A 13,236-nucleotide genomic window follows, 5' to 3' on the forward strand; every position below is an offset into this window, starting at 1 on the left:
GAAATTTCTTGGCGATTTTCTCGGAGCTTAGAAAAACATGTGTTGATCAGAGGCCGCCATATTTGTATGTATATACATAGATATATATGTACACACACACACACACACACACACACACACACACACACACACACACACATATATATATATATATATATATATATATATATATGCATATATGTACACATGTGTATATGTAATGTGAGATAATAGTTTCAGTTTTAATAGTTTCACTATCTACATGTCACATACATAGTGAAACTATTAACTCACATTACAAGAGAGATCTTATTGTTTCACTTTCGACACCTAATACTGAAACAGTCTAAGAGATTGCTCCAGTCTCACATGAGGTAAGAAGTTGAAAATTTTTGTGGCCCATAACTTTCCCTGGACCCAAAGTAGTGTATATGTAAAATTTGAATGAAATTGGTTGGGTAGTTCTCAAGTTTTCATGATGCACACATTCTCAAGTTTATATATATAGATAACTAAGTGTTGAGCTTTTGTCAATGAAACTAATTTCTTTCCAACTTCCACCTACTTCAAACAGCTGACCAAAAGTAATTCTAACTACCTACATTGATGACATTACTTGAGTAAGAAATTGTAACTCTATGTTATGTGCATTAATGTTATCTGGTAAGCCAACTGTCAACTGTTTTCAAAGTATTTAATTGTGAAAAATGACACATAAATAACTAAATAAAATTCCCCAAACAGAAATAATTTGATTGTAAATAATTTTGGCAGTAATTGAAATACCAGTTACAAGCTGGTAGTAATTTAAAGGAAAAATACACTGGAGTGGTTTTCTACTGCCTAAATGAGGTTCGCAAGATGACCTTAGTATTACAAACCAAGAAAATGTTCTCTAATTTACAGCAGCAAAGTCCCTGCAGTACTTACTTTTAAAGCCATGTAAACATTGTAACTCAAGTGTGTCAGACATGCATAAAATGGTAGTGACTGCCCAATACACAATGAACTTGGCTATATCTGTATATACTTATAAACCACCCAACCACTGCCAACAACAACAATAATTCACTACAGTAGGAGAGTATCTCATTGATATTAATATTTTATTTTTTAATTTTAAAGTGTCAAATAAATTAGGCTGAAGCTGTATGCACTACCATTACCATATAGTTATTGAGTTAGATGTTACATGAGCCATTGACGGTGCCTCAACACAGTCACTTGACTTATTAGAAATATCAAATCTCTCACAAGCACACCCTATCATCTTGAATAACATAGTCCTAGATATACTATTCCTGAAAACAAGATGAGGTAGTCATAGTTGACAGACATTTTATCATTGGCATGCTGAATCAGGATTAACCTAAGTATAAACAACATCCAGATGTGATAAAAGTACAAAATATTAGAACGCTTATTATTTAGATGCTCTATCTGGTATTAAACACATTATATACAGATAGTTTTCTCTATACATTTTAATGAAGGGTGACTACTTACATTTTCTCGGGGAGGTTTTACTGGAGGCTTATCTAATTCTTGTCGAGATACAAGCAACTCCACATCATGACCCATTTTGGTATTACGAAGAATTGTCACAGCTTCTATCTGGCTCTTTCCTGTCATCTCAACACCGTCCACCTGTTATGAATAGTCAATTAAAATTTTTTTTTCTTCAAATACACAAGAAAGACAGAGTTAGCTATTTTAAGAAAAAGGGGTACTTTTCAAAAAACAAAAAGGGTGTTTTGCAAATAACATAAAAAAATCAAAATATAAATAATCCTAATTATTTTTTATAAAATTCAGCATTTTAAATTTAGCACCATTCAAGTGTTGTTGTTACCAGTGCCGCCTGACTGGTTTCCGTGCCAGTGGCATGTAAAAAGCGCCATTTGAGTGTGGTTGTTGCCAGTGCTGCCTGACTAGTTCCTGTGCCGGTGGCACGTAAAAGCACCATTCGAGCGTGGTCAATGCCAGTGGCACGTAAAAAGCGCCCACTACACTCTTGAAGTGGTTGGCATTAGGAAGGGCATCCAGTTGTAGAAACTTTGCCAGATAAGATTGGAGCCTGGTGCAGCCTCCTGGCTTGCCAGTCTTCAGTCAAACCGTCCAACCCATGCCAGCATGGAAAGCAGACATTAAACGATGATGATGATGATGATGATGATGACGATGATTATATATCTGTTAAACAGAAAATGCATATGCTTAGCTATATTTCACATTCTAGGTAGTAACACTAACCTCAACCCTAACTTACCATCCAAGACAATTATATATTTTCTGGTTACTACCAAACAGAAAGCTTTCATCAAGAATACAGGCATTACTAGCATTACAGAATTCTACATTCCTAAAAATCTTACCAAAATGTAAAATTCCCTAACATGAAACACATTTTCTCACTGATTTCTATGTTATAACTAAGATGCTGTTAAATATAAATCAGAAAATGTAAGTAGAGAAGTGAAACAGAAAGAAGTACTGTTTGATTAAAGTCTGGTCAGTTGGATTGATGCATGTACAATGAAGTTAAGGATGGTTGGATAGATGTTGACAAGTACGAAGTACGTTGAGATCAATAAAAAACAAGGTCAGATGAATTGGTGCCTGCATAAATAAGGTAGTGGGGTAGAGGAGGGAACATATGGTAAGGTTAGCTTAAAAAAAAAAATTAAAAAACTGATTTTATTTTTAAAATTAAAATATACAAGTTTCTATACAGGCAGAATTACAAGACATATCCCAAAACTAGTGGTCATATTTTAAAATTTCTGTAAGTGCAAAATTCCAAGATATGCTTGTGCTTTACTGAATTGTTTGTGTCAGCAATAAAGCTTAAGATCCATGTGAAATGCCTTGCAGCCTTTGAAACATATGAAGCAAATTACCTCTAGAAGTCTATCTCCAGTTTTCAGTCGACCATCTTCAATAGCTGCACCTTGAAGGAGAATACTTTTTATGTATATAGGGATTTCACCACCAGTTTGATTATCCCGTGTAGTAATACTAAATCCTAGTCCATTTGAGCCTGTTGAAAATGTACAAAAACTTTCGAAATAGTTTAATAGTTCATAGCTTTTCTGCTTTGCAAAATACTATTTGAATAAACAGCTGAAATTACACTTCAAAGGAATTTTTAAAATCATATTAAACACATTATACAAGGCACAACAGAAAAACCTCTTATATTTTACATGTTCATTGGTGAGGTGCTGGTGAAGTCAAGCAGATGGTAGTGGTTGTCTTCATGTAGCTAATGTTTTACTGTTTTTTTTTCTAGTTATCATGGTTTGAACAGGTGCATACCAAACATTTGTTGTTAAAAGAATGCCTAGCCTGAGGGCTTTTTGCCATACTCTGTACAAGAAAGCTCCATATAAAATTAACATTTTATTACTAATACATCTTAATATTAAAATTAGAAACCAAATGACTAAGTACACAGTGCTAATAAGAAATAGATATAAACAAGTGGATAAAAGTCTTGTGAGATTTTGTGTACAAGGGGGAAGTTGTGTACAGTTGTGGTTGCATATAAATTAGACAGTAATTTCAGTTTCCACTGGATATTATAATTTTTTTTTTGTGTAAATGCTCAAAGGGGTGAGGGGAACATCTCCAATGTCAATACTATCATCAGAACTTTAACATGTAAATGCATACAAAGCTAAATTTTATTTGCCCATTCTGTTGTCTTACAATTTCTTTAAGGAGCTGAAAAGGTATTTGTTTGGGAGTAGTCACATTATTGATTTATATATTATAGGATGTATCAGCTTATATAACACACAAATATTTTTGTAAATTAGATAAATAACAACATATGGTCTAAAAAAGTTAAGTCTTATTTGAAAATTGAATAAAGATAGATGGCTGAAAGAATGCATTAGTCAGATCCATTAGAATTCAAATGATAATAAAAACCTAAATGTAAAATAATCACCTTTCTTTAGTTGTATTAAAAGTTTCTTGCCAATTTTTCGAGTATTTGTGGAAGCACTAAAAGCAGATTTATCTTTCGTTGACAAAGCAGTGGTGGGATGTCTTGCAGGCACTGCAGGTGGTACTTTTTTATTTGGTGAAGATGGATTAGATTCTTCTTCACCGCTTGATGCACTTTTAAAATAAATGTCGTTTTCTTTATCAAAGGCACATTGGCTTGTGTCGTGTGAAGGGGGCATTGAATATTGGTTTTCAGATAATTTTTCATCTGTCTGTTGAGAATTCTCATTTATAGCAGTTTCTGTTTGTTCATCAAAGTCTTCAGAGGAAGGAAACTTTTGTGGTTTTGATTTAGGCAAAGGCTTTTGATTCCGAACTGTTGGCTTTGGAAGCAAAGGAGGTGGTTTTTTGGGTAATGGGGGTGGGATAGATTTTAGCACCTTTAGTTGAATTTCATCAGTCCTCATGGCATCTCGAAAAATATTCTGTGCACTATTAAAACAAAAGTTATGAAGTAAAAAAATTTAACTTGTATAAAAAAATAAAGGAAAATATTTTGTTTTTCAACTTTTTACACAGAAGAACCCAGAATTTATGAATACAGTCTCTAAATTAATATAAGTGTGTAGTTTCTCAGCTTAACATACAATTACTCATAGTATTATAAGAAATATTAGCATAGTATCTATTGACATGGTAAATTTTATAGAAGGTGCAAAATTAGAGAATCATGACTGCATCATATACTTCTATGCAATAATATATAATACAAGTTGTTATTTAGACCTAGGTCAGCTCTGATCAGGTAGACACATGATCAAAGCACAGCAAGCTATGATCACCACCATCTTATTTTAAAATGATTTATCAAGAATCACATTAACCAATATGTCCATCTTTTTTAAGATGGTAAAGTGTGGTTCAAGGGCTATTTAGCTGCCAGTTCTTAAAATGATCACAAAGAGGTCATTCGTAGGCATGTATTAGTTAATATAAAATATATAAACATTATTGGTTGCACATAGACTATGTATCACTGATAACGTTTACATTAGTAGAGCTGCTTTTAATTTGTAATAAAATATATTTTGCGGAAAAAAACAGAGATTAAAAGCCTTTGGTAAAATTTTCCTTTCAGCAACCTTGCTCCATATGTAATTGAGAAAGAAAAGAAAAAAAAGAGTGTCCTCACAAGTGTGCACAAACATTGAACATAGAGGAATATGACAACTCTTCAACCCTCTTTCAAACTAATATAAGCCACATATTGGGTGGGTGGGGGGACGACGACGACAACAAAAATAAATGGATATTATGCAGGAGAAAAAAGATACACAAAACTGGTAACTTGTTTAGTTCGGTCACACACACACACACAAATATACATATATGTACAAACATACACACATACATATACATACAAGTCAAACTCCAGCAAACTCAAATTTTCATAATTTAGTTTTTATTTTTGTATTTTCATAACTTTCAGGTTATTTTCAACAATTATCACAATGAAATGTTATATAACAATTAGGTCTAAGTAAATATCAGGTCCTCCCATAAATAATGTCTGAAATATATATGTAATTTCTAGTAAATTTTGCAGTATTCTAAAATGTCAAATGGTATTGATTGATACTCATATGAAATTGGAAACCTCTAATTTAATATAATTTCTTTTTACAGAATAATCTGACTGAATTAATTACTAATATTAATGAACCTCTCAATGATGGATGTATTGAAGTAGCATTTAAGGCACATAGTGCTTTATGAGTTCATAAATGGAAACAGTGCAGAAGAAGCAATCCAAACTATCCATTCTGCTTATGGAGAAGTGTGCTTGAATGAAAAAAGTTACAGGAAATTGTTTGCAAAGTTCAAAAGTGGTGATTTTCAGCTCAAGGGAGGGGCCATGAATAGGACGCCCTGTTGAATTTGATGATGATCTTCTTTTGTCAGAGATTGAGAGGGATAATACTGTGTCAGTTGAAGAATTGGCAAGCAAGCTCAATTCAAGCTATTCAACTGTTCACTGCCATCTTCAACAACTTGAAAAAATGTTCAAAATCAGAAAATGAATTCCCCATTATTTGACAGAAGCCAACTGAAAATCATGGGTGGCCATCTGCTCATCTCTTCACTCTCGTAACTATATCTCACCATTTTTGGATAGACTAGTGACTGGTGAAAAAAAGTTACCTTCTCGAATCATGCCAACTCACAAGGGCTGGTTTCCTGGTGTATAAATTCCCACCTGGATAGGATGGTGGGGAACAATGGATTTTTTATGAAAATGTTAGATGACACAGGCATGGTTTAGTTGTGGAGAACAGGTTAAACCACAACCCAAAAAGGACTTCCATGCAAAAAAAGTTCTTCTTTCTGTTTGGTAGGATTGCCTTGCAGTCATCCACTTTGAGCTGCTATCAACTAATGCAACACTTACTGCTCACACTTATTACCAACAATGAGAGTGTTTGGATGTTGCTTCGAAGAAAAAAGGTCTTCTTTGGCGAATCGTAAGGGAGTGGAGTTTCATTGTGATAATGCAAGGTCTCACAGTGCAAAGATTACATCAGAAAAAAATTGAAGAACTTGACTGGAAAAAAATCCCTCACCTGCCTAATTCTCTAGACCTTGCTCCTTCTGATTATCATTTGTTTTGAAGCTTACAGAATCATTTAGATGGATTAGTTCTCAAAAGCCCTAAAGAGGTCAAAACTGACCTCTCTTCTTTCTCATCAAAACCAAAAGAATTTTTCACCAATGGAATTAAAAAAACTGATGATTAGATGGAAGGATGTCATTAATAATGATGGAATTATATACAGAATTAAATTTTAATAAAATGTAAAATTAGATCACTTCTTTCTTTATCCAAAATTCGAACATTACTTATGGGATGACCTAATATTTATGTAGCAACTATAAGTGAATAAATAGAAAGGATATTGTATTTTATCAATACCAAGCAACAGTGGCATTGTCGAATAATTAAAGGGGGATGACATTACAGTATTATATAATTTTTTTATAATTAATGTTGTTATCAAAACAAACCAAATTTTAATCAACATTACTGTCCATTCAGAACTACTATGAATTTCACAATGAAATTGTTTTCTTTTGCTCTTGAACTAAACTGAGTTCATAAAATAGAAATAGCAAGAATTTTTTATTGCTGCATATATGGAATATGAGGGGGTACCTGAAAGTAACCAGAAATGTTCTCTGTGTGACAAGCCCATTGTAGTTTGGGCTTCCGCTACTAGAAGCCACTTGATACAACCCTCAGGGATCAGTCTGCTAACCAGCATTGTTGGGTGAAGTTGTACTGCCATGTGGTGCATTTTGTTTTATAGTTTTCCTCCTCTGTTCGTCAGTTTTTGTGATGGTTGAAACGGAGGAACAGTGTGCTTCTGTGACATTCTGTTTTCTGCTGGGGAAAACAGTGGCTGAAGTAGTTGTCATGCTTCAAACAACTTACAAGGATGCTGCCATGAGCAAAACACAAGTTTGCAAGTGATTTTCACACTTTAGGAATGGTCACTTGAAGACCAACCTCATTCAAAGCAACCATCAACTTCCAGAATGAATGAAAACATGAAAATCCATGAACTGATCTTGGAGGACTGTCACTGAACAATTGACGAACTTCTTGATATGATTGTTGTGTCCTGGATATGATTGTTGCTCATGGAAGATCAAAAGCAGTCATGACTGAATGCATGTCATGAACTAAAAGAACATTTGGGAAGTTGACCCGAACCTTTTTTCAAAGGTCATCACTGGTGACGAAAGTTGGTGCTACAGAATTTGCAGATGTGGAAGAAGTGAAGAAAAAATGATGGAGACATTTAAAGGTATCACTTCGCAAGAGTTCCAGCACTGCTTCGAACAGTGGAAAACACATTTGGACCAATGCATTGCTTCAAATGGAGAATACTTTGAAGGCAATAAACGTGTAAACATGTAAAACTAAGTGAATAAAATAACATTACAAAATTCCAGTTTCTTTTGGGTGCCTCTTCGAATGTATACATCATCGTCATTATCATCATTTAATATCTGTTTTCCAAGCTGGCATGAGTTGGACAGTTCAATAGGATCTGATGAACTGGAGAACTATATCATGCTCTAATGTCTTCTTTGGCATGGTTTCTCAGTATGCCTTCCCTGATGCTCCTTACAGACTGTATGGGGTGCTTTTTTCATGGCACCAGTATTAGGGCGGTTGCCATGCCACTTTCATGACTAAAGAGTCCTTTAGACTAAGTGGGCATACAGTAGAGAGGCTGACAGTTTTATACTAGGTATTGAGAGGTTAAAGCATGAAGAAAAGGACAGGAGAAACATGGCAATTCACATTATATAAAAGTGAATGTGAATATCTAGAGTAGAGATGGAAAGAGAGAGAAATCTGGTGGTAATGAAATATCTATTCATCTTATACCCATGGTACAAGGTGAATAGAAGAGAGAGTGGGAACAGAAAATTGGGAAGGGTGAATGGAGAGAGGTTGCAACGGTATATGGGGAGAGTAAGGAATGATTAGAGATGGGGTGGGAAGGTGAATGTAATGAATGGGGGACCACATACTGCTAATCATCTCTCTCTTTTATCCTCTCCTCCATGAGGTTCGGCATACTGAGATGCTGAACCTCAGGGAGCATTTGACAAAAGACCACTTCATCTCTCTCTTCCACAAGCTCCATCCAAATTTAGCAAATGGTACTTCTTTATGCAGCTGTTATCATCCACAAGCATCACATATTTATATCACTGCAATCTTCCCTCTTGCACACTAAATATAGTTCCTCTTATGCCAGTTTCTCTCAACATATTTGCACTTTGTCATTCTTGCAAACTGGCATTGCACATCCAGCAGAGCATGATTTTAATTTCTCTGTTTTAGCAAATCCAATGCTACCAGGACCAACATCTCACTATCACATAGTATTGCAATGTGATAGTGCCTTTCACTTTCAGAGGGAAACTTTTTGTTACCAACAGAAATATTAACTCTCTGAACTTTCTTCAACCTTCCCTTATTCTATCTCACTGCTACACTTTCAAAACATCCTTCCTTGCTAATTAGGTCACCAAAGTAATAGAAGCAATCTACCAACTCTAGGGATCCTTAACCCTACTTCATGTGTGCTCTAAGTGTTTATTGTTCCTGTGCATCTGGTACATATGAAGTCTACTTTTTTATGTTATCTGCCCATAATACCATTGCATCTCTTGTATGTTTGCATTAAGTACATCATATGGGATTTCTATCAACTCCTTTTCTACAGATTGAGCAACACCATTTCCTTGATGGAAGTAGTGCCCCTGTCTGTTTTCTTAATTACTAAAACTATAATCTTTGATACATTAACTTTGAAGCCCTTTGATTCCAGGTTTTGCTTCCACAGCTGGAATTTCTTTCCTAATTTTACAACTGCAGCTATAAGAAGATCAGCATATAAGAATTTCCATGGACATCCAATTTTATACTTCTCTGTTAAAGCCTGGAGGACTATGATAAATAGCAGGGGGCTGAGAACCAAGCTCTGGTGAATTCATACCTGCACATTTAATTTGTTGCTGTACTATGACTAACTCTCACCTTACTGACAGTACCCCTCTACATGGCTTGTAAGGCTTTCACAAGCCATTTATCTACTCCTAGTTTCCTCAGTGACTATTGGACCACAGAGTAAGGGTCTCTATCAAAGGCTTTCTAGAAGATACTGAATACTAAGTACAGTATTTTAGCTAAATACATTTCCTGCAGATACCTCATTAGGAAGACAGTATCAGTCATACTTTTCCAGACACAAATCTGAACTTATTAATTCTTTCCTTAATTGAGCTATAACTCTTTCTGTAACTTTCATGACCTGGTCCAGCAGTATGATACCTCTCTCTTTAAGGCATCTCTTATACCCTTGTAACAGTTGACTATGATGCCGCTCAGTTAGTCACTGGGTATGACACCTTCCTGTACAATCTGATTGAATATACAAGCAACTAGATTGTATGGTCAACCAATTGCCAAATATTTTAAGCCTTTCAGCAGTAATTCCTGATGGTCCATGAGCTTTTCCTGACTTAATATTCTTAAATGTTTAATCTATCATACTGCTGTCTATAAGAATGACTAGTCCACATTAGGAAGACCTTTTTCTCTCATGCATCTTTCATGTTTAACAGCACTTCAACACCTCTTTCTTTTCAGAATTACTAAGTGCAAGTGTAGCATTATCCATCCACACACTCCTTTCCTACAATGTTTCTATTGTCTCTAATACACAGACTTGTAATCTGGAACACCTCAAACTTCTGGCTATGTTTCAGAACATTAGCAATCCTCTTATTTTCACCTTCTTCCCTTGCTAAATAAATTTCTTGCTGAGCTTTCTTCTAGCTACTTAGTTAATGCCCTGCTACTTCATTTTTCCAAACTTTCCAAGCCTGTCTCCTTACTTTTATGATTCTGTGTGCTTCACTGTTCCATCACTATTTCACTCTTGATCTAGTTGAAACCTTGCACCAGTCACACATTTGTTCTATAGCCCTAAGTAGGTTGTCTTGTAGGAACTTCCAGGTGTCTTTTATGCTATATGCCTGTAAGACACCTACAATGGTTTGTTCTGCTTTCATATATATATATATATATATTTATATAGATAGGGTGATAAATTGAATTCAAATTAAAACCAAGTGGCCTAGCATATAAAAAAATCTGAAATATATATATATATATATATATATATACACACACACACACACACATATATTATCTGTAATGTATAGTATTAAATATCCATCATGGCTGATCTTTAAGTGACTCACGCGCATATATTTTGGGATGGTCATCTTTTTTTTTTTTACTTGACAAATAAACACGCACACTATATATTTGTCCTTTGTTCTTATTTTATCATATGTCCATTGTCTTGAAATCTTTTGTCACACATCTGTGACCTCTTATGCTACTCTTCCATCCATGTGTATCCTCCTGTTCTGTTTAGTCCCTTCTGTATTTCTATGACGTGTATCCTTATCTGTGCATGTATTTGCATCTGTATCTGTGTGTGTGCATGCGTGTGCACATGTCTATGTGTTTTGTATGTGTATTTGTGTGTGTGTTTATATGGGTTTGCTTACTATATTGTTTGTATCCATGCCCTTTATATAGTTGTTGTTACCATTATTGTTGTTGTTCTAAGTGGTACCAATACTTGATATGTTGATCCACCCCTCACTTACATTTTCTCTTCTGTTATTGCTGCTGCTGTTCTTGACCTTATTTTGATTCGTTCTTGTATCTTTCTGTGTTTGTGTGTTCGTTCATGTTGTTGCCATCATGGTTGTTGTTGTTTGTGTTGTTGCAGCCATTTGTGAAGTTACTGTATGTGAGTTTGCGTGTGTATATGGGTCTGCTTACTATATTGTTTGTATCTGTACCATTTATATAGCTTTTTTTGTTTACTTATTTATCTTTATCTCTATTTCTTATATTTCATCATAAGTATGTGCATGCTTGTCTTTTGTGTGTTTATCATACTGTTTGTATGTTTTTTGTTTGTTTTTCCCTTCTGTCTTTAGTAGTTGTATTGCATGGTGTGATGGTGGTGGGTGTTATTGTTCTATTTGTGTTTTCTGTTGAGGCTTGGTGTGTCTGTTACTATGTGTGTGGTCTCTGTAATCTGTCTGAGTGGCATGTCTGTTCTTATGTGTGTGTGATCTTATATATATATGTGTATGTGTGTGTGTATGTGGCAAACATATGCATGTATGTGCATGTCTTCTTACACACACACACACACACACACACATACATGCATGTGTTTGCCATCATCCATGGAAACTAACTCTAATAGTATACTGTTCATGTTCTAAGGACTCAGGGAAATATCTTGCTTGGGAACAAGTGAGGGTTGGCAACAGGAAGGCATTCAATTGTAGAAAATCTGCATCAATGAATTTCATCTGATCCATGCAAGCAGACACTAACACACACAATTGCATTTAAACACATACAATAAATATACAAATTTATTTACTTGTCAAAAGAGATTCCCATGAGATTAACTCCATTAATCTCAACAATGCGATCATCTGGCTTAAGCCTTCCATCACAACTGATTTTACTGCCAGGTTCAATACTTTGCACAAGAAGACCAGTTTCCCTGGAAACCAACAAAATAAGACTTATGTATGTGTGTGAAAAAAAATAAAACAAATGAATGAACATAGTTTTTTAAATAGGGTTCCCAGATCATGTATGAAAACCACATGACTTCTTAATTCTTTATATTATAATGCTTTAGAGCTTCATCATATTCCTCTTTAATAATGGAAAAGGTATGTTTTCTTTATTCCTTTAGAACTTCCAATTGCTTCTCTGGTGTGTTATTTTAAAGCTTACCTTGATTTTTGTTTATGCAGTTTATTGGGATAGTATTTCAACAGAAAAGTTTACCAGTCTTTGTTTTCTCTTATCTGTTAATAAGACTATGGGCAAAGTCAATCTTAAAACAATGACAACATTTGTAGTCTTTTAATGTAATCTTAGATTGTCAGATTAACAAAATTGGTTGGTAACAGAGTTATCTAACAGTCTTGGGGTTTCAAATGCTCATTGTCTTTCTTGCTTTGACTAAGCCACTAAAAAGCAAAAAAAATCAGCTTTAACTATTTATGGTGAACAATTGAGAAATATCCTGAAAGATGCAAATCTTACTAATAAAGTTTAACCCTTTCGTTAATATATTTCTGACCAAAATACACCCCTCATGAGTTTCAATTAAATTCTAAAGTAATCATGAATTTAGACTAATCTCATTAAACACCTGTAACTTTTTTATTTATCAACATATTAATGTGATATTTGGAACATAATTAAAGAAAGGGTTCTTAATCAATTCTATTGCATAATTTTTGTCTCTGGGGTACTGCTAGTGTCTCTCACATGTAAATATTGGTTCAGCTTCACAAATCGTACTCGTTCATAATACTGGAAATATAGTCATCGCCAAAAGGTTCCTGATCGCTCTAGTAATTTGTTATTCTGGGAAACTGTCTAATACCCATAATAATATTTATGGCAAAAAATGCCCGTATTTCATCTACAGTTGCAGGAAACTACAAGCTATCTTTTTTTCTGGCTTGTTTACATTCTGCGTAACGGTTTGTTTCCGCAGTAATCATTTCAAACAAGCATGAAAAAGGAGTCTTAAGGTTTCACTTCCTGAGAAAGACTATGGGTAGACCCTGTTTCCTCAGAAAAATTGTTAATAAAAATAT

The 13,236-nt window shown here is 34.5% G+C and overlaps 1 protein-coding gene across 10 annotated transcripts in view; it reads right to left on the reverse strand.

Moving 5' to 3' along the window:
• LOC106873313 (partitioning defective 3 homolog) overlaps positions 1 to 13,236 on the reverse strand; it is a 230,947-nt gene that overhangs the window by 60,869 nt on the left and 156,842 nt on the right. For all 10 annotated transcript variants that reach the window (XM_014920633.2, XM_014920632.2, XM_014920627.2 and 7 more), the window contains 4 exons: positions 11,994 to 12,119; positions 3,935 to 4,425; positions 2,880 to 3,019; positions 1,486 to 1,626 (listed from right to left, as the gene is read on the reverse strand). In XM_014920633.2, coding sequence (XP_014776119.1) covers positions 1,486 to 1,626; positions 2,880 to 3,019; positions 3,935 to 4,425; positions 11,994 to 12,119 — 898 coding nt within the window. The remainder of the gene's footprint in view (positions 1 to 1,485; positions 1,627 to 2,879; positions 3,020 to 3,934; positions 4,426 to 11,993; positions 12,120 to 13,236) is intronic.

This window comes from Octopus bimaculoides, chromosome 9 (assembly GCF_001194135.2).
Source record: "Octopus bimaculoides isolate UCB-OBI-ISO-001 chromosome 9, ASM119413v2, whole genome shotgun sequence".
Classification (NCBI taxonomy): Eukaryota; Metazoa; Mollusca; class Cephalopoda; order Octopoda; family Octopodidae; genus Octopus; species Octopus bimaculoides.